Below are 19,534 nucleotides of genomic sequence, written 5' to 3'. Positions count from 1 at the left end.
ACCTGTCTGCCTCTACCTTCTTATAGTCCTATGGTCATCGACTGCGTATTGTTTGTTACATACACAGACGAACCTGACGACTGCATTTGATAATGACATCCTCATTTCCACTGCCAAAGGCCTATTTCGTTGCCCTGTTCTGCGAGGCTATTCTGCATGGTACAGGCTTTCTGGACTCACTTTGATTGTCTGGCTAATCAAAAAACTGTCAACGACAGGCATGTACACTGTTTCATGTGGCGGGGCACTGTATCTCTTGCTGTAAGTGATCTCGAACCATGCTAGGGCCTTACACCAGATGAGAATGCTCACCATCTGACAGCTACAAACGGCGGCGGCAGACTCGAAGAATGTCGCCAATCAATATTACTATGGTGTTTCTAACGGTCACGATGTACAGTCTGTCGACGACGCACATCGCATTGTCCCTCCACCAGAACCTCATCGCGTTCTTTGAACAACACGCCGCTGATGGCGGGTTGACCATTCTGAACGATCAAGGGAGTCCCCTTGTATACACTCAGATTGCAATTGAAGTCATCAACGTCAGTGTGCATTCGACCTCGAGGATGAATGTGGACTTACAGTAATCTTTGTCTGTAGTGCCTCTTAGGCGTGAGCATCGCCAATTCGCTTCCGGTGACGGTGAAACCTGACAATGAAATCAGGACTCCATAGTCTGCTGGAGAACGTGGGTTCTGTGGGGAAGAAGATACAGCGTTATCGCCATTCCGGCAACGTGCATCCTTGGAGGGGCAGGTGCGTACATGCCATCTGTTATCCATGCATGATATCACTCGGGAGCTCACGTACTTTAGCTTCGGGGATAGGGCTTATACGCGCGTTTGCTGTGTCCCCGGGCGGCGAAGAGGTCTACAATGCCGACATTACCCGGTGGTTTGAGGTATTTGGTGCTTTGACGTTGGCGGCCAACATTTACGCCGTCGTAGCAATCTCGTATAGGGCCTGGTACGTGCGTGGTTGTTTTGATAATGAGAGGTGCCTGATTGTGTGGACAGGCAGAGCATGCGAGCTCTCCGCGAGCTGGGTCCGAACGTTGTGATTCATGGAGGGAAGTATTACGGAGCGCTACTGGTCGTGATTGAGTCAGGAGTGCTGTACAGTGTTGCTCTGGTACATACCATTGTTCCCTCTGACCTTCTGCCGTCATACCCGCTGTGTGCGCTGCAGATCATAACAATCTCACTCTTCTTGGCTGACAACAATGGTGTTTATGTCATCACAGATATGCTGGGCCATCTTACGGTATGATGTTACATTGACTGAGCAACTGCATTCGATCTGAAGCATGGTGTGTTCGCAGGGCATCTATCCGACAGTCATCATAGTCCTCGTGACTCTCAAAATGACATTTCATGACGACGTAACGCGGGCTGAGATGACGCTGTCCACGATACGGTGTGCTCCCCCGCCAGATCTTGATCCTGGACAAAAGATGCAGCCCACAAGACTGGCCTGGCGGCGTGGAGGCAGGCGCGGAAATGGAAGCCGGACGAGCGTCGATCTGGAGTCAACGAAATCGTACCCGCTCCAACCTACCACAATCTCCGCCGGACCAGCACAAAATGCATGGTACAATCAAGACATCTCCGGAACAATTGGTAATAGCTCTCTGCAATTAGAAGGGTCGGCGAAGGCTGGTGAGCTCGCGCCGGTGTAGTGAGATACTTGGCGCATTGCGTCGTATCTATCCGACACGCTTTACTGTGCCTCGGTAACTGTATTTTAGATGTCACAAATAGCCGTGTGTTTGGGCCACAGGTCATGATAGTTTAATGACTCCGAAAATCTGACCCAACAACGAAGCCAGTGATATATGCTGAAAGGGAACAAAGACGACGCACGTTTGATGGTTGCAATATGCATGAAACGCTGCATTCCGGTATGTGGGCGTTGCGGAGATGGCTGGATGGGTGACACTACATACTCACGGTGTTAGACTGGCCAGTTCTAGAGCTTGCGCGAACTCCGCCCAAAGTACAGCAAGGAATGATGAACAATATGATGATAAGAATACTTCCTGAAGCCTGATGTAGATAACCAAGCTGACCCGGCGGTGATATTATGATGCTGAGAATGAACACAGATTGCTGGAAGAACAAATTGTGTACCCAAGCAGTTTCCGGGGGGACGTGAGTATAAGCGCCGATGGCATTGCAGTTCGTTCGCCCTCGCGCTCTTCCTCTTTAATAAATCCTACATCCATGTATAACATCCATATCCCCCTCCCATGGCCTCAGCCAAGCACCCAGATGCATATGTACGGCTTGCTCGGCCTTCTGAGGTTCCTGCCATAACACGAGTCCTCACCCGTGCGTTCGCAAAGGATCCAGCGATGAACTGGTATGGCTGTGTGCCCGAGCTCGTGCCCGACTGCGAGTCTCAGACGCCATCCGCGCAGCGGTCTATGCGGAATCTGAGCTGGTTCCAGAGTGCCATACTCAAGTCCACCGTGCTTGTAAAGGGCCTTGTCACTGTGGTCGTCGTTCCGTCTGTAGAAGACGGGGAGGATGCGGAACAAGAGTCTAACAGGGACACAGTCGAAGCAAGGGAGGAAGTGGTAGCTGTCGCGTTATGGCTCCCACCTGGGAAGACACTCGATATGGGACCCGTGACATTCCTGCGCTCTGGGATCATGAAGGTCATTCAGGGATGGGGGCTGACGGGGGCCAAGGTACGTACGTGCGCCATCCGACTTCGTCAATACCGCAACGATGATTCTGACCAGGTCGTGCTGCATGTGTATAGAGAGTGCTATGGGACTTCTCTCCTGCTGTAGAGCGTACACTCGAGAAGGCATTCAAAGCGCGCGGTCTTGATCGGCTAGACTCATGGCATTTGTTCGAAATGGTCGTGGATCCCTCTCACCAAGGGCGAGGTGAATTGCTATGTGCTGCGAATGAGGATTCTCATTCACAGTTTGATTTTGCAGGGTACTCGTCGCTCCTGATGGAAGAGGGGTTCCGACGAACCTCACCCAAGCCGGTGCATCTGGAGGCCACAACGGCGAAGAATCGCGATATATATGCACATTTCGGTTTTGAGGTTTGCCACCCTCACTAACTACTGTTCACACTAGTCGAGGCTTACAGATGTCCACTAGGTTGATGAGGAGCACCAGTTCGGTGTCGGTGCTGTGGACAAAGACGGCATTAGAGCCCGCGGCAAAGCCGCGACAGGGTATCCGGAGTGGGTTATGACAAAGGTATGCTCGCTTTTTCACAAATGAGAAGTGTTATCTTTGAAGAGGCCTACTTTCTGGGTAGTGGTCTTCATGATTCTGGCCAGTTGCTCTCATGTGGCATTGATCTGGAATTGTGAATTGTGTCTCGCGGCGCTCTCCTGTGTTGCGTTTGTCGACTGATGCCTGTTCTACTTACTTGACTGGCTTGTTTGCAACTTATTCTGTGTTCACCTGTGTATTTCTTGGAACGCCTCGCGAATAAATGACACTTCAGGGAACGTCCTACTAATGTACGTTCTGACCTGTACTCTCCTCATCAGGCTTCCTGGTCCTTCTTCTATATAATTCACTCATCCTCTTTTGTACGCTGCTGCTCAAATGTTGAATCGATGCTCTCACCCTCGCATGGGGGGCCGATACCTCACTCTCGCTTCGCGACGCCTTCCAGATGTGCCTGAAGAACCACCAGGTCGCGAGGGCTACCAATCCGAATATAGCCATAGTGAGCGCGAGAAGGACACGCCCTCCGGATATGGTGCTCTGAATGCAGAGGGCGGCGAGGGCGATTGTGAAACACAGCATAGACCAGAGCAGCGCGGAGAATGGCACGGAAAGGAAGGCGGATGTGACAAGAAGGTCTGTCTCGAGCATATCGGACGGGGCATCCAGATAATCGTCCCGCATATGGTTGAGATACTTGACCTGTCATTGATCGTCAGTCCGGAGTCGCGACAGAGCGGTGGAGTCAGCGTACAGCATTCATGATATCGGTGTTCACGTGAGCACGATGTTGCCAGACGTGATGCACGCCGGTGCCGGCACTAAGGAGTGCGAATATGCTTGATGCCAGCGATGCAGTCTTTTGTAAACCACTGATGTTCTGTCTGCAGCGTGAGTTAAACCTCTAACGGTGGAAGACTAGCATTTACCGGAACTTGTTGAAAGGCGATGTTCGCTCTGCAAACAATGAATGATGGCACAAATACAGTGCCCACATATACTCACCCAACGAAAACAGTGGCCTATCGCAGATTCAGGAATAGTATCGCGAAGTGTAAGCAAATATAAATGCCACATACCAGCAGGTTGGAATTGGACCATTCGTTTAGAAATGACCGCACGGTGTCCCGAAAATCCGTGAGATGCACCGACGGTCCCATGCGGACATTCTTCAGCCTCCCAAAGTACAGTTTGTGCGCACCCAAAAGGATTCCTGCCAGTAGGTATTCTGCGGCTTCTAGCTGCCATGATGACCGATGCTTTTTAGACACTCGATGGAAATCGAAGGCAGCCTTGACGGCACTGGAACAGCCTTTTCTTGGACTGAGAGTCCGCGCACTCTGAACTTCGCGTAGCAGCCGAGCGATGTGCCAGTTGAACGAGCAGTTGGCTCGGATATCTCCAGTAGAGATGACTGCGCCGTATGCTCAGAGACGTTGCGAACCAATTATGATACCGCTAACCTCTCTGTTGCCGATACGTGCGCATGATCTTGGCGATCTGTTCATCGGTATAAGGAAAGTCGTTGTCCTTGTCTTCAAGAACGCGTACTGGTATATTGTTAGATGTTAGCTCAATTACACTGTTCACCGATTGAATTAATCACCATTGGCGCCATAGGTAAGGGCATTCAGAAACATATCCTCGACGGAATGGAGGTTGTTGTACTCTAGATGCATGGGAAATTGTTCGGCCCAGTCCCAATAATCAGTTGTCATTGTTCGGACTTCGAGTACCTCTGCGATATGCGTTAGATATACATATCTACATGGTTATGACTGACATACTTACCAGATGGGTCCTCAGGGCCTGTATCGTATATCCGCCTGGCGGGATGATGTATTGCAACAGCAGTTTCTGCTTCATCGCCGATGATGATCTCGCAGTCTTCAGGTATGTGGTCCTCAAGCCCGTCCTGTTCCAACGCGTTGCGGACCCCAATTGAGGCCTCCTCCACAGCCTTCCGCATCTCTTCATCTTCGATGTTATCCCGCGTCACAGTATGGAGGTCATGGTTGTAGTAGTACACGTAGCCCATGAAGTGTACGAACCGCGTCCACCCATGGCCGAGTTCGAAGCGCGAGGTACCGCCCAATTCCCGCGCGTTCTTGTATAGTGATGCCTTCGCAGCTACAGTGGCCTTGACTTCGCGCTCCCGTGCCCGAGCTGCAGCCTCTTGCAGCTGCCGTGAGCTGGATCCGTGCGCGGGTTGGGGCGAGGTCGTAATGGCGCCTATGCCTGGCGAATTCGCAAATGCAGACGCCCAGTCATAGTCAGCGAACTCATCGACAGGCCGCAAGCCGGGCCACGTAGGTGTCGGTGCAGCATTGTCCGGTGTGGGCAGCGGGATAATCTCGAGCTCTATGGCTGGAGTGGTCATGTCGTGATTCTTACGACGGAGCTTGTGTAGGAGAGCCTTCGCCCCTTCACGAGTTCGTCGGAGTCGCTTTGTAGGTTTCGATGGAGAGTCATCGATATCGGAGTGTTCGTCCATGGCGTTCTTTCGTAGACGCAGGTTGGGAGAGAAGGAGACGGGAGGTTGTAGTCCCCGCAACAGGCATCATGCTTTTCAGCATTAGCACATATGACAACAAGCACCTAATCCGGCCGCGTATAGTATCCCAGGCGCTACTGTCAAAGGCAGAACAAAGACAACTAGGCAGTGTTGACAGCTGTGGGTCCACATTCCCACGTACGATACAACCCACATTGTTCATGCCCGCAACCAGGTACGACAGATGTCAATCGTCGCCACGGTGAGTGTAGTAGTGTTCAGTATTCGAGTGAGGAACCAGCGTTGCCTTTATAATATGTATAAGATCTGTCACGGTGGACAATAAGTTTTATAAAGTGACCTCTGTGCAGAGAGCTACTGCGGCACAATGATCATACGCTCCCTGATTTGTCCTTCGCATGCGACGGTTTGCTCTTTATGCCCGGCATTGGAAAAAGTACGACACCCGACACTGGTGTACCGATATGTCCCTTCGCGTCAATGCTCGCCCACTCAGCACTCCGCTGTTCCGGCGGGACCCCCAAGTAATGCAGTAGATTCGCGCTCTTCGAGGGTATAAACGGTTGGAGTAGGATCCCACATGTCCGAAGACACTCCAGTAGGGACCAGTACACCGCGCGCACTGCCGGCGTAGACTGCGTGACAGCCCAGGGCTTTGCCTTTGTCATAAGTAGATTCGCCTAGTACCGAGGTCGTCAGAAAGGTAGAGGTGATTCCATAACGATAAGACACCTACCTCTTCCAGCATGGCGACGAGGTGATTGAGCGCATCCGCAATCTGCAACGCCTGCATGCGATCGTGATAGAGCGCCGGTAATCGTCTCAGCTGCTCCAGGAATGATTGTACTCCAGCTTCGTTCATGTCTAAGAGCGAGGGACGTTCATGAGTTTCCACGAGCGCACGTATTTTAGGAGATGCGATTCGAGAATAGAGGTTTCCTAACAACGATGCGACCTCCTTTCCGTGTTTTATGAGCTGTTCACGCGACCAATCTCCAGAGTCCGAAACATTAGTTTCAAGCAATCCATATAATGAGTTTGACGTACCGACGTCATCCCTAAAGTATCCTCCTATTCGCGCCAGATACCACCGCACCACATCGATCCCAAATTCATCTATAGCTGTGATGGGATCCGCAACGTTACCGATAGATTTCGACATCTTGAATCCGTTGACGGTCCAATGCGCATGAACCAGCAGTCGTTCAGTGAAAGGCAGCCCTAAAGCAGCAAGCATCGCCGGGAAATAGATGGCATGAAAGCTGGCGGCCTCCCATCAGTAGACATATATGACGTCGACGCTGAGACGTACCGAAGGATGTCCTTCCCTATGATCTGAAGGTTTGGCGGCCATCCACTACCGGAGCCATCTCCACCATTTGCAGTCCATGGATACCCGATAGAAGACAAGTATACTGTGAGTGCATCAATCCATACGTAGATCGTGTGATTGTCATCTCCAGGGACTGGTACACCCCATGTGAGCCGTGAACGTGGCCGCGACACTGACAGATCCTCCAGGACATTGTCTTCGGACAACGCAGACAGTATATCTACATGGTGTTGAGGCGGGTAGATCGCGTCTTCGTGAGTGGCGAAGTGGGAGCGAAGGGCAGGCTGCAACGTCGATAGCCGAAACTTGTAGTTCTCCTCCTCCATCCATTCCACACGCGAACCTGTCTCCGTTGAGACATGGTATTCCTCTCCGTTCGGTTCTGATCGCTTCGTAACCTGCAGGTCAGGGTAGAAACATTCGTCGGAAACAGAGTACCAGCCAGAATGGCGACCCTTATAGATGAGACCCTTCGCTTCTAGTTGGCGCTGATAGACGGTGTTTGTTATTCAGTTGGGCCAATGCAAAGTATGCTGCCTACCCACAAATGCTGCACAGCGTCACAGTGTTCTTTGGACGACGTCCGCGAAAAGCGAGTCGCGCTCACATCTGCCTTCCTCACCAGATTCTAAGAGCATGTACGTATAAATGAGCATGTGCCTGGGAATGCAAAAAGAAAGACACACGCGAAAATGCTCGCTCAGTTCGTCACAGAATGCGCGGGGTTCCATGCCTTTTGTCTGCGCGGCCTTTTGTATCTTGAGGCCATGCTCGTCGGTTCCGGTCATGAAATGAACAGGCCTTTCTGGACAATTCAGATGACTATATCGAGCCAAGATATCCGCGATGACCAGCGAATGTAGATGGCCTATATGTGGGACTATTCAAGGCATAATCGTTAGATATGAGAGCTGGAGAAATACGCGGAACCTCCTTGTATCATACAGCTACGTTAATCCATACCTGAGTTTGGGTAGAAAATGGGCGTTGTGACATAGTACGGTTTCAGGTCGCCTGCCTGAGAGGTGAATCCGCGACGGACACGGAGATTTAGCGCATGCGAGACTTGTCGAGAGAGCGCACGACGGTGCATTCGTGTAGACCGGAGTAAGATCTAAGGCGTGGTTACATCGCAATACTTACACATGGTAAGCGTCATTCAAACTCCGATAATCGCCAGCTCAATATGGCTTGTCCCAATCGTGCTTAACGGACTTATTATGATGCTGTTACAGCTTTCAATCTACAGTGACCGGCTAATGACGAGGGCTTGCGGCCCCAGCTTCGGGTTACCTCTCTAGACTCTTCAACTTCAGCAAAGTTCTATAGCCGGTCTACCTCGCGTCATCATGAGTGATTCCTTTGCCGACCTGTGGAATTCGACTGGAGCAGCAACGACCAAGCCCTCTGAATCGTCGCGAAAGTTGGGATCTCTGACACCTGTGGTTCCTCCATCTCTCAATGCTCAGAATGATGTCTTCTCTATGCTCGCATCGGCAGGCACGTCTAGTCCAGCTTCACGCACAGGTACGCCAGCAGCTAGCGGGTCGATACAGTCCACGCGATCGTTGGGTGCCAACGTACAACCGTCCAACACTGGCGCGAAGCCACTGCAGAAGTCCGCAAGCTCTGGAGTAGATGCGTTCAGTGGCCTGTTTCCCGGGTCGCTAGCCTCGAACTCAGCTAATGGCGCGAGGATGACAATTGCGGAACGAGCGGCTCAGGCAGAGAGGGAGAGACAATTGCAGATCCGACAGCAGCAGGCAAAGGCGAAGCAGCAGGCGTCTGCGTGGGCGGGACTCGATTCATTAGGCGAGTTCACGTCCAGGCCGTCGTCGACTTCACAACCTGCTGTGTCTGCTGACAGTGACTGGGGGTTTGGCCTGGAGGCCACGACTGCATCGACATCGTCTGGTACCGCAAATGCTGCTCCTGTGTCTCAGAATGATTGGGGTTTGGACGACTTCATCTCACAACCGGCACCTTCGAAACCAGTCGCAGCTCCCCAGACCAGCTCTTTACTAGACCTGGATGAGTTCACTTCGCCGTCGACTGTGCAACCGCAACGATATACCCCAGATGTACGGTCAAACACACCAGGAGATTTCGATTTCGGAGACCGTGAAGACCGGTTGCTCAGCGACCACTCTGACGAGGATGACATTCTGGGTGAACTGAGTAAACCGGTTACCGAGCGACCTGCACAGCCGGTATGTCCCGCTTGTTCAAGCCCGTCCCATACAGCAGGTCCTGACTAGTCTCAGACCCGCCCTGTGCAATCTTCGATTTCTCCACAACTCACTCAGCACGGCCAACACAGTCGCCCAATATCACCACCTCCTCATATCTTGGGACAGATCGTGGAAATGGGCTTCTCCATCCAACAGGCGCGAGTTGCGCTCGCTGCCACTGATACTGGATTAGACGTGCAGGCGGCCCTGGAGACCCTTTTGTCGAATGGCGCCGCGTCAGACTCACAACCTTCGGAAAGACCGCGGGAAGACCAGCGCAATGCTCAACGCGAGCCAGGATGGGAGCGATATTATGAGTCAGACGAAGATCAGCCTCGCAGCACTTCGTCCCGTCGGCGCACGGCGCCTACCAGTCGCTCTACTGCTCCCAACCGTGCCAGTGAGCCCACTGCGCGGGACGGACCCTCTCCTTCTGATGATTCGCAACGGCACTTGCAGGAACAGGCCGACAAGCTCATCGCTCAAGCTAGCGAGATCGGGCTCAGCATGTTCAATCGTGCGAATGCGTTCTGGAAGGAGGGCAAGGAGAAGGTGCAGCGTGCGTACGAGGAGCGTGCGGCCACCGCCGCGAGAACTGGTGAGGGTGGGAGCAGGAACGGCCGTCCAAAGTGGATGCAGGAAGTTCCTGAGGGCGAAGGAGGCGAGGGCGAGCGGACAAAGGCTGACCGCAATGGATTTAGAGATGATGATGAGGTGCTCCCGCCCAAGCCGTCAAGGCCTGCTACTCAACCGCGATCGAAGCAGACAGATGCCCGTCCGCCCGAGTCCCAGCCATCTACGTCTGAAAGGGCAAAGGTGGGGAACCTGTTTTCCGACGACCCTCCGGTTGTGTATACCTCTCCATTCCGAAGGAAAGCACCCGCACGTAACCCCGCTCTGACGCCCGCTGCTCCCGCCAAAGTAACGTCCTCCGTCAGACCCACCCCTCCTCGTGCTCCTTCTCCCATTCCCCTCGTCCAGCGTAAGAATGTGTCCGCTTCGCCTGCCGCGATTACAAGCTCTGCTCAGCACAAGGCCAAGGGCACGGAGATGTTCAAGCTCGGTCGATATGCAGAGGCGGAGACGGCATACTCCGCCGCGATTTCTGGGTTGCCCAGCGCGCACCTGCTACTCATACCATTGTACAACAACCGTGCCCTCGCGCGAATTAAGACGGGTGATCACAATGGCGCGATCGAGGACTGCACCACAGTAATCGAGCTCATCGGGCCTGAGTACCACCCTGCACGAGAGGCGAAGGTGACAAAAGAGGACGAGGGCGCAAGCGTGGACTTGGCTGAGGGAATGGTGAAGGCGCTCTGGCGGCGCGCGGAAGCATACGAGGGCCGGGAGAAATGGGACGCTGCCCGCAAGGACTGGGAGGCCGTCGCTTCCGTGGAATGGGCCGGCAAGGCGCGAATGGAGGCCGTGCGCGGCGTTGGGCGCTGCAAGCAGATGCTCAATGCAGACGCAAACGGTGGCGCCCCCAGTGCGCCTAAATCACGTCCAGCGGCCAAGCCGAAGCCGCGGCCCTCAAGACCCCCAGTGGCTGTACCGACCGAGGCCCTCAACAGGGTCCGGGAGGCAAACCAAGCAGCAGAGGCAGAGGACCAGGCCCGGCACGAGTTGAAAGACGTCGTCGATGCTCGCCTAGTGGCATGGAAGAACGGGAAGGAAACGAATATCCGTGCGCTTATTGCCAGCCTGGAGACAGTTCTTTGGCCGGAACTAGGCTGGCAAAAAGTGGGAATGCACGAACTAGTGACGCCCGCACAGGTCAAGATACGATATACGAAGGCTATCGCGAAATTGCATCCTGATAAGGCACGTTTCCAGCCCTTATCAAGGCGTGTGCTGACCAGACGTCACCTACTATGATCCAGCTAAATGCCAGCAACACGACGCTAGAACAAAGGATGATTGCTAATGGGGTTTTCGGTTCCTTGAACGACGCTTGGAATGCGTTTAAGCAATAGACACTAACTTATGAGTACTATTACAGTGTACTTGTGCTATGTGCAAGAGTAAGTCGCTGTATGTCTCTATTCATTATGTTTCGCATAAGGTCGTGTCGAGCTGACAATACCATGGAATTCTTAACATTTTGCGACGGCGCGTCACGTGCGCGCATGAAGCAGCACCTGCAGGCTGCATGATCGAGGTCTGTGATGAAGACCACGGCGGACCCATGCCTGCATTTTTGTCGGTGAAGCATAGGTGGGAAGCTGGTCTCATATCTGGCTAGTGGGCACGCGAACGAGACGGCTGAGTACGAGACAGTGGGGCTCCGGCTCGTGACCAGTCCCCCACCTGTACATCATTGTCAGGACAATCCAACATCTTGGTACTCTCCCCCACTTGCTTGCAGGCAACGCTCTGTCAGAGGACGCACAGCTTGGATGCTGTGCTATGAGCCACTCAAGTTCTTTGTACGGCTCCCAGTATGGAAAGGTCTCTATGTATCGAGCGAGTGGCTGGTCCATGAGGAATGGTTCTGGCATGGCTCTGAGCCTCACGACTCGAGGTCATCAAAACAATCGCTTACTGCGGACGCGTTTCATTGGAGGACCTGAAAGTTTGAAAGGCGAGCAGGTAAGTCGAGACATTATCCTGCCGTTTACTTTATCCATTGTCCACCCTTTAACATGCGTGCAACACGCACATGCGGCGAAGAGCATGGCAATGAATCTGTCTCTTCTGGCCAATGGCATTCAATGCCGACTGGTGTCTCAGTTGCGCCGCAAGCTGATGCGGGCGCGGTCGCCCAGCATGGTAGCATGACGCACCACAATCGCTTGTGGCTCTCCCTCTCTCGTGTCCAAGTGCTGCCCACCGACCTCGTTGCATTTGTTTTCCAACTATAGGAGCGGGTGGCGGCGTTGGTGATGCCCTATGTGTATAAATGGCGGCACTCGCCCGGACTCGACATTCCCTAGCAACAGATATCCCTTCAGCTAGCCTGGAGGTCCACCTCACATTCGTTCTCTTTTCGCGCACTGGCGCGTAATTTATTCAACTCTGCTTTCTCTGGGCATATTGCCCGTATTCTCTCTCTTCACGGGCCTGGTACACCGCGCTCCGCGTAGACTGCCAATGCAGTCTACGTACCATCGATCCCTGAGAGAACAGGAAGTCTCTCAGGAGTCGACCCTTGCTGGTGGCTTCCATGCCACACGCCTACCCAGCGATCCAGCTCCCGCTGGAAGGACGACTGAGTGCTTCGGTATCTTAACGCCAAACAAAGCCATTCCGCACGGCCATGATCCCCGACGCGTTGAATTCAATGATATGCGCTCGGGTTCTGCAAGACATGGGATTACCATGCGAGACTGCCTCGGCAACGCGGGCTCCTTGGTCGACCCCAACGCAGATTGCACGCTCAAGGCCGGACAACGAACTGTAACATTCAAGGTCGGTGTGATTTACCTTATGCCAGGGACTGTTCTGAAGATTATCTACAGCCCAAATGGAATAACCAATTCCTTGGGGATGGACAGCCGATTCCCGCGAAAGCTACACGGGCAGAGTTGGCCCGTAAAGTGAGTGAGATATATCGGTTTGCGCTGCAGGTACGTGCCCTTGCGGATCATGTGATCGCGATTTTCTCAACGGGCGCTGCAGAACTACGGATGCGAAGGAGTGACTTTTGACCGCCTTGTCCTGCTATCCATCAGCAATCCCGCCGTGACGTACTTTGAAGCACAAATACAAGTATTGGAGCGAGAGCCCTCCCTGGGAGAATGCGATCGTGCGCCGGACGCACGTAATGTCGATCTTTACACGCCCTCGTTCATGATAGAGTCTAGCAGGCCACCGCATTACGCGTAAACATCAGTAGTAGGATATAAGTATTTTAGCAAGCTTATTACAGGTTATCTCGAATTCATGTCTGATGAGAGCGAGTGTCGTGAGCATAATATACTTGTCAGAAAGCGCTCATCCTTCTGTTCTGGGCGCTTACATCCTTGGTCTTCCCGTTTGCTTACAGCCTTTCTTACTTTGCTCAAACTCTTGGCGCAACTCGCTCGAATACTCTTTGCAAGCCAGAACCATGGCATCAGCTGAGCCAGGACCTTCCCAACCAGTAGCACCCATCCAAATCTTGTATTGCGGAGGTATCTTTCTCACTCCGTCGCCGCCCCCCATCGCTAACCATCTGCCTGCGTACAGTCTGCACGTTTCCCGTTGAATACTGTGAATTTGGCTCGCATATAACGCGATGCAAGGAATGGTTGCAGAAGGAACATCCGCCACTGTACGACAAATACTACTCAGAAGGTGTTTTGCGTCCCTTGTCAACCTATGATCGCAAGTGACTGATCTGTCTTCCCTCTGTTGTGTCGCCCATTTGAACTGCATATTCCAACCCTGCACACTTGCTCTGATGGACATCAGAGGCACTCCAGGCGAAGCTGGGGACACTCAGCTTGGAGGCACAAACGAAGCTGGAGGAGGATACTGCGAAGAAAGAGGCAAAGGCGGAAAAGAAAGCGGATGCTGCGTTGAAGAAGAAGATGGTGAATCTCACCCGCCTTTCGCCATCCCCTCTACTGACTGATCTTCCACTAAGGCATCACAAGTGAGCAAATAACAACCTGCACAGATGCGCTCCGTCTCTGATGAGCCTTAGGTCACGATTAAGCGGATAGAGCGGAATAAGCGTAAATACGTGACAGCCATCCATGGTCTCGAGGCGTTTGGTACGCCCGGTTCTTCCTCCTATCTCGCCCGTCACCACGGGTTGACACCCTTACTTTCACCACACCAGACGTCGACCTGAAGAAGGCCGCCAAGTTTTTCGCACAGAAGTTTGCGACAGGCGCATCTGTGACGAAGAACGCGCAGGGCTTCGACGAGATCGTTGTGCAGGGCGACGTCTCCGGGGACGTCGTCGAGATGATCGAGGATGGCGTCGGCCTGCTCAAGGGCGTGCCGAAGGACAATATTGTCGAGGTGGAGGAGAAGAAGAAGAAGGGTGGTGCAGAAGGGGCATGATATGTCAATAATCGCCTGGGCGTAAGGTGCGCCTCAAGATAGATTAGGTGTTTGTACTGTTGACGCTTACTACCTGCAGGAAGTATCGGACTGTGTAACAGCATATCTGGCCAGCCTGTATCTCTAGGAACATGTATAAGCAAACAGGGTCAGCAGAATACATACGTGAATGGACTTTCGCTGAAGAGGTGGATCGGAACACGTCTACCGGGCTGGTCCTAATAATATGTGTTGCTACATCAAGGTGACTACAAGATACAGCATTGACTCTCATCTCGCAAGATGTGTACGAGCCTTAAGAGGGGCCAGCGATCAAGGCGTCGCTGCTCACGCTGTTGCTACGGGCTTCCGCCCACCCAGCGCCGCATACAGGACATCACTATCGGCACGCTTGCGTCCTCGGCGTGCCTTTTTGAAGTTGTTGGAAATCAGGAACGCAACATCTGCATCGATCGCCCAGTATTCAGTCTCCTCCCACAGTCTCATACGTTATTACTCACCTAACGACTGCTCGAAGTTCAACCGGGGATCGCAGAAGGACTGTATCCCATCGACCGCGTGAGCAACCTCCTCAAGAAGAAAGACAAAGACGAAGGCCGGCCGACGCACCTGGTAGCGTAGCCCGAGCTGCTCCTCGCTGAGCTCCATGCTCCCACCGAGGCACTCCGTGACACTGAACCCGTCCTCGCTCAGCTCGCCCGTGAACTCGAGGCTCACGCCGTTCATGCGCGAGCCGCACTCGGCGTGGATGCGCATGCACGCCGTCAGCTCGCTAATGATCGTCCCAAAGTTACGCGTCTTGAGACCGCTCGAGGACGTTAGCGTGCTGAGGCAGCGTGAGTGTTAGTGGGATATCGAGCAAACCGAGAGGTGGGTATATGCGCACTTTCCGTGCATGGGATCGCTGATCCAGGCGACGGGGTGTCCAGACTGTTGGACAGCGGTGATGTGACTCGCGAGGTGGTTTTCGATCTGCGCGCCGTTAGTATCTGCACCATTCAGATGGAGAAGCACATAGCAACGTACCTTACCCGCCCCGTACCGCGTGATCAACGTGACCCTGCCCTCTTCCTTGTCCGGGTTCACGACTGCCACCACCGTCAGCGCTCCCGCCCTTTCTCTCCATCTCGTGACAAGGTGCACTCACTGTTGAGTAGCCGCACGAGCTCCGCTGCCTCCATGCTCGGCCCCACCTTGACACCAATAGGGTTGCGGATCCCGCGGAAGTACTCGACGTGCGCCCCGGTGAGCTGCCGCGTGCGGTCGCCGATCCAGAGGAAGTGCGCGCTCGTGTTGTAGTGCACGCGCCGCGCTGCGGGCGCCGGAGAGCCCTCCGCGGTGGGGATCGAGGACGGGATGGCGAATTCGCGCGTCATGGCCTCTTCAAAATCGAGCATCAGGCCCTCGTGGCTGCGTGGGAGCTGGTCAGCGGGTTGTTGGACAGGTGAGTGCGGAGGAGCATGACGCCGCGGAGGAGGGGAAGTGAAGAGGCTAATAGGGAGGGGCAGAATTACCTGGTGTAAAAGTCGACCTCGCCGAGCACGCCGCGTCCGCCACCCTGCTCGTAGCTCGCATGCTGGCTGCCGAAGCCGATCGTGCGCGTGAAGTCCAGCGCGTCAGACAGGCCCTCGTTGATGCGCTCGAACTCCTCGCTGTGCGTATACGTCGCCGTCAGAACGGGTGTGCACGGGACAACGGGGAAACGTGCGTGCTCACCGGAGCGCAGGAGAACGCACGTGGGAAAGTGACCAGTCGCGCGGGTGGTGGAGGGAGGCAAACCCGGAGGTGAGAAGGCCGCGGACGTAGTTGAGCGTCGTTGTTGAGTGGAAGTAGGCACTGCGAGCGGGAAGATTAGATATGCATAAATGCTGTAGCAAGACATTGGGCGATACCTTAGGAGTCTCTCAGGGTCTGGCGTCCTGTCGTTTGGGTCAAGCCTGCACTCGAATTCTCAGCCTTCCGTATAAAGCCTGGGTGCAAGTGAAGCTCGTACCCGTTTACGTTGTCTCCTCTGTTGGGGTGTGTCAGAGTCGCGATGGACATTTCAAGAGACAAGGACCTACCGGAAACTCGTGACCTCGCGGTCTCCAATCTTCTCCATTGGGCTACTGCGAGGTTTTGCGTACTGGCCAGCAATTCGGCCTATTCGTACCTAACAGCAGTGGGTGATGAGACGCAGACGGGGATTTGAATAGCGGTAAACCTACAACTGGCATCCGTGCACCCCATATAAGAATGAGAGAAAATGACAGGATCAGGCCGATCTTATTGGAAATATTCTCCTATAGCACAACATTAGAAGGCTTCTCGATGAGAGTAAACCATACTGACTTGAGTGCATGCGTCAAAACTCTCCGCGCAGTCCCCTGCATGGAGTAAGAAGGCCTCATTGCGCTGTACTTGAGCCAAGCTGTGACGAAGTCGCTCGATCTATCAGACAACAATTCTCATGAGCTAGTTGTAGATGTCGAAAACAACCGAGACCACCTCTGACGGAGTGACTAGCGGCGGTAGCGTGCGGATCTTGTTCAGGACTCTGCGAGTGCATGTCTAGGTGCGGCCTTCGGTGGGGAATAAGGTGACTTGCTCACTTGTCCAGTTTCTCTCTATCAGGGTAGATCACATCCTGTCAGAGAAGTAAAATTCAGCAAACATTCTGGGCGAAATAGCAGAGAGACGCAACTTGTGCTGCAGGCTTGTTCCTCCAAGAATCAGGTGCCCAGGGCTCGGAAGACATCTTCGTAGCGGTGTGTGGCCGAGAGAATTAGTGTCTGTCCGTTTTTGTAAGTTAATCTTATCCTTATCCTCGTACAAAAGTATCTTGTCAAGTCTGGTGTGTCGGATGAAGATGGCAAAATGCTTGACTCGATCGCGATCATGACATGGATCTGCAGATCTCGGGAAATGCCGACACGGTCATTAACCGCTGATGTTGCCGGTCTTGTCTTTGTCTCCGTATTTGCCAGTGCCTGTTCCGCAGTAAGGCAGGGAAATATAGCAACTTATACAATATACACGCGGACTTCAGTATCGACGTCTAACATATTTTCATGGCTTATATGTCCTTCACCTGCTCCTCCAGCCACTCCCACAACTTCCGTCCAACGTCTGGGTCACCCGTCCCCTTCTTCGCCTCTCCCACCCGCGCCCAAGGAATGCAATACTGTACTCAGAAAACATGAACTTTAATCTCATCTATTGGACCATGTGGCTTAAACGCACCTTGCCGCTCAAATCGGCCCCCTCTGGCGTCGTGCCCGCCCACAGCTGCGTTAAAGCGCCCATTTTGGAGTCGGGGAGGGTCGGATTCTGCAGATGCATATGAGCGTGAATGGATACGCACGGAGGTGGGCACAATAGTCACTCACCAAAAGGCTTATTAATCTCGGTCCCAGAGACGGATGCCTCTCCGTGTCCATCTTCAGATTGCCCGGATGAAGAGACATGGACACAAGTCTCTGGTCGGCGTATCGCCTGTGGAACTCGTTCGACACGACAATATTGGCCTACTCAGCGCACAGTCAGGACTCAACAGCTCAGTAAAACTCCACGAGTACGCACGAATTTGCTCTGGAAGTACAGCGTGGTGGGGTGCATCTTGCGCCTCTGCGGGCTGTCCTTGAACGTATCAAACCTGAGACCAGACACGAATTCGTGACCCACGGAAGCGACGTGGACAACGCGCGCCTTCCCATCTGGTGAGGTCTTGGTCGTCTCGAGCAGGATGGGCAGAAGGATTTTGGTGAAGTAGAAGTGCCCTGACGCCGTGCGCGCGGAAGTCAGCGTGATCACAGTGTCAACGTCAACCGTTGCTCACCGATGACGTTTGTCCCGAACTGCATATCATACCCCTGCTCCGTAACCACCTCAACCGGTGGGTATTGTGATGCGGCATTATTGAAGAGCACATGCAATTGTGTCTCCTTGCTATATTACGCTCTGAGAAACTTCGCATCCAGACTCGGAGGCTACGATGTCGCACACCTCAAGAACTCTTCGGCAGCCGCCTTGACCGCTGCTAGATCCGCCAGGTCCAGCTTGAGGAAGATAGCCTCGTGCCCCGTCTCCTCCTTGAGCTCCTCAATCACCGCAGCGCACTTCACGACGTTCCGCCCTGCCATATACACCTTCGCGCCGTGCTCCAGCAGCGCCTGCTCGCACCCATCGTTAATCATGTCTCCAGATCCTCCTGCGAGCCAAATGAACGCACCTTCACGTTCTCCCTCCCGATCCCCGCATTGCCGCCCGTCACGATCATCACCTTGCCCGTGAGATCGGGCATCTGATCCGTTGACCACTTGGGCGGCGGCGGGAGCATGCTCGACCATCCCGAGCTGCTCCGCACGCCGACGGAGAGCAAGCCAGGGATGAAGGACCCGAAAAATGTCGACTGCATGACGGTCGCTTTGGCTGGGGGTACTTACGTGTATGTAGACAACATATTATGTGTGAGCGTGCGAGGCAGGCGCAGCACTCGGGTGGGAACATACACTAACCCTAACTCTCGCGGGGGTTTTAAACGGGCGCCGCTGCTCACCCTATGCCATAGCAATGCCGCATACGAGCAGTATACACCAGAGTTGACGGTCTTATTCTAGAAGGAATTTGCTACTCCCAGGAGACTGTGCTACAGGCGTCTATGTGTGAGTAGAGAGTTCAAACCGTTCACGTTCACTGGTATTGTCGTGACGGGTACCGATTCATGGTGTCCGTTAATACTTCTGGGGCTGCGGTTGACTCGTTCATGAAACATAGTGAAACGTAGGGTGCTAGACGGATTTTGCGACTCTATAGCTCTGCCGGCATCGCTCGGGATGCAGTAGCTTGATGTACGTCTATCCTTGACCTTAGCCACATTGCAATATAGCTGCATTCTACAAACGTTTCTATGCCCGAATATATCATAGGTCAAGTGAAGGAGAGTGCAGTTCAACGTGTCCAGCAGTTGCGGCCTCAGCGGCGTGTGATGTCACGCGCCGCCCTTGTGCCCGCCACCGCAAAATACTTACGTCTGCGAACAGAAAAAGCGAGAGCGAGACTGGCTTCGTATCTGGGGTTTGAACATGCGTGTACGTACACGATTCATATATTTCTCGTTTATGCCCAAAAATAGTACGAGGGATATTGATACTAATCGAAAGTGCCGGTGGTGGTTCTGACGTCATCAGGAGGCGCGAAGGTGACGATGAGCGGGGAGCGGCCTTTCCATAAAACCACCCGATGTGCGGACCAACAGTCATCTTCACTTTTCAACA

At 53.6% G+C, this 19,534-nt stretch overlaps 7 protein-coding genes across 7 annotated transcripts; 3 read left to right on the top strand and 4 right to left on the bottom strand.

Moving 5' to 3' along the window:
- Window positions 1–392: 392 nt before the first annotated feature.
- POSPLADRAFT_1048886 (hypothetical protein) lies at window positions 393–3,299 on the top strand (the record flags this gene model as incomplete). Its single annotated transcript, XM_024479621.1, has 11 exons — window positions 393–545; window positions 669–759; window positions 819–969; window positions 1,020–1,178; window positions 1,309–1,312; window positions 1,457–1,661; window positions 2,262–2,695; window positions 2,770–2,899; window positions 2,954–3,066; window positions 3,125–3,226; window positions 3,288–3,299. 11 exons carry the CDS (start codon window positions 393–395, stop codon window positions 3,297–3,299), a joined length of 1,554 nt encoding a protein of 517 aa, XP_024336371.1.
- Window positions 3,300–3,432: 133 nt separating this feature from the next.
- Window positions 3,433–5,699, bottom strand: POSPLADRAFT_1048884 (hypothetical protein; the record flags this gene model as incomplete). The annotated part of the gene is made up of 8 exons (XM_024479620.1): window positions 3,433–3,507; window positions 3,605–3,907; window positions 3,960–4,089; window positions 4,211–4,227; window positions 4,285–4,619; window positions 4,669–4,755; window positions 4,812–4,943; window positions 4,997–5,699. The coding sequence occupies 8 exons, from the start codon at window positions 5,697–5,699 to the stop codon at window positions 3,433–3,435; spliced, it is 1,782 nt and encodes a 593-aa protein (XP_024336370.1).
- Window positions 5,700–6,091: 392 nt separating this feature from the next.
- On the bottom strand, window positions 6,092–8,200 carry POSPLADRAFT_1048883 (hypothetical protein; the record flags this gene model as incomplete). Its single annotated transcript, XM_024479619.1, has 8 exons — window positions 6,092–6,400; window positions 6,457–6,713; window positions 6,768–6,982; window positions 7,033–7,541; window positions 7,595–7,681; window positions 7,740–7,933; window positions 8,017–8,071; window positions 8,183–8,200. The coding sequence occupies 8 exons, from the start codon at window positions 8,198–8,200 to the stop codon at window positions 6,092–6,094; spliced, it is 1,644 nt and encodes a 547-aa protein (XP_024336369.1).
- Window positions 8,201–8,402: 202 nt separating this feature from the next.
- Window positions 8,403–11,162, top strand: POSPLADRAFT_1184339 (hypothetical protein; the record flags this gene model as incomplete). The annotated part of the gene is made up of 3 exons (XM_024489075.1): window positions 8,403–8,580; window positions 8,725–9,263; window positions 9,411–11,162. The coding sequence occupies 3 exons, from the start codon at window positions 8,403–8,405 to the stop codon at window positions 11,160–11,162; spliced, it is 2,469 nt and encodes an 822-aa protein (XP_024336368.1).
- Window positions 11,163–13,257: 2,095 nt separating this feature from the next.
- On the top strand, window positions 13,258–14,305 carry POSPLADRAFT_1041082 (hypothetical protein). The gene is made up of 6 exons (XM_024477843.1): window positions 13,258–13,399; window positions 13,455–13,562; window positions 13,680–13,801; window positions 13,855–13,863; window positions 13,915–13,984; window positions 14,053–14,305. The coding sequence occupies exons 1-6, from the start codon at window positions 13,336–13,338 to the stop codon at window positions 14,277–14,279; spliced, it is 600 nt and encodes a 199-aa protein (XP_024336367.1). The 5' UTR covers window positions 13,258–13,335; the 3' UTR covers window positions 14,280–14,305.
- Window positions 14,306–14,493: 188 nt separating this feature from the next.
- On the bottom strand, window positions 14,494–17,115 carry POSPLADRAFT_1172888 (hypothetical protein). The gene is made up of 16 exons (XM_024488204.1): window positions 16,963–17,115; window positions 16,871–16,905; window positions 16,767–16,815; window positions 16,611–16,709; window positions 16,487–16,561; window positions 16,343–16,431; window positions 16,273–16,290; window positions 16,172–16,216; window positions 15,996–16,115; window positions 15,794–15,931; window positions 15,427–15,689; window positions 15,306–15,367; window positions 15,166–15,251; window positions 14,889–15,105; window positions 14,780–14,819; window positions 14,494–14,722 (listed from the first exon to the last, which is right to left on the bottom strand). The coding sequence occupies exons 1-16, from the start codon at window positions 17,014–17,016 to the stop codon at window positions 14,607–14,609; spliced, it is 1,506 nt and encodes a 501-aa protein (XP_024336366.1). The 5' UTR covers window positions 17,017–17,115; the 3' UTR covers window positions 14,494–14,606.
- Window positions 17,116–17,334: 219 nt separating this feature from the next.
- POSPLADRAFT_1150611 (hypothetical protein) lies at window positions 17,335–18,597 on the bottom strand (the record flags this gene model as incomplete). The annotated part of the gene is made up of 7 exons (XM_024486439.1): window positions 17,335–17,442; window positions 17,502–17,588; window positions 17,648–17,785; window positions 17,841–18,037; window positions 18,097–18,206; window positions 18,264–18,430; window positions 18,490–18,597. The coding sequence occupies 7 exons, from the start codon at window positions 18,595–18,597 to the stop codon at window positions 17,335–17,337; spliced, it is 915 nt and encodes a 304-aa protein (XP_024336365.1).
- Between the last annotated feature and the right edge of the window lie 937 nt (window positions 18,598–19,534).

The sequence above is a fragment of the Postia placenta genome, assembly GCF_002117355.1.
Source record: "Postia placenta MAD-698-R-SB12 unplaced genomic scaffold POSPLAscaffold_12, whole genome shotgun sequence".
Lineage (NCBI taxonomy): Eukaryota > Fungi > Basidiomycota > Agaricomycetes > Polyporales > Adustoporiaceae > Rhodonia > Rhodonia placenta.
The sequence above is the reverse complement of the archived record's forward strand: the minus strand, read 5'-3'. Positions and strand labels throughout refer to the sequence as shown.

Bases quoted from the DNA above. Each gene is read 5' to 3' on its own strand.
- POSPLADRAFT_1041082 (XM_024477843.1), top strand. From the start codon at position 13,336: ATGGCATCAGCTGAGCCAGGACCTTCCCAACCAGTAGCACCCATCCAA. The intron at 13,400-13,454 runs GTATCTTTCTCA...GCCTGCGTACAG, and splicing joins CCAAATCTTGTATTGCGGAG to TCTGCACGTTTCCCGTTGAA. The intron at 13,985-14,052 runs GTACGCCCGGTT...TCACCACACCAG, and splicing joins CCATGGTCTCGAGGCGTTTG to ACGTCGACCTGAAGAAGGCC.
- POSPLADRAFT_1172888 (XM_024488204.1), bottom strand. From the start codon at position 17,016: ATGTCTTCCGAGCCCTGGGCACCTGATTCTTGGAGGAACAAGCCTGCA. The intron at 15,106-15,165 runs GTGCGCATATAC...ACGCTGCCTCAG, and splicing joins AGCGATCCCATGCACGGAAA to CACGCTAACGTCCTCGAGCG. The intron at 14,820-14,888 runs GTGCGTCGGCCG...GATGGGATACAG, and splicing joins AGCTCGGGCTACGCTACCAG to TCCTTCTGCGATCCCCGGTT.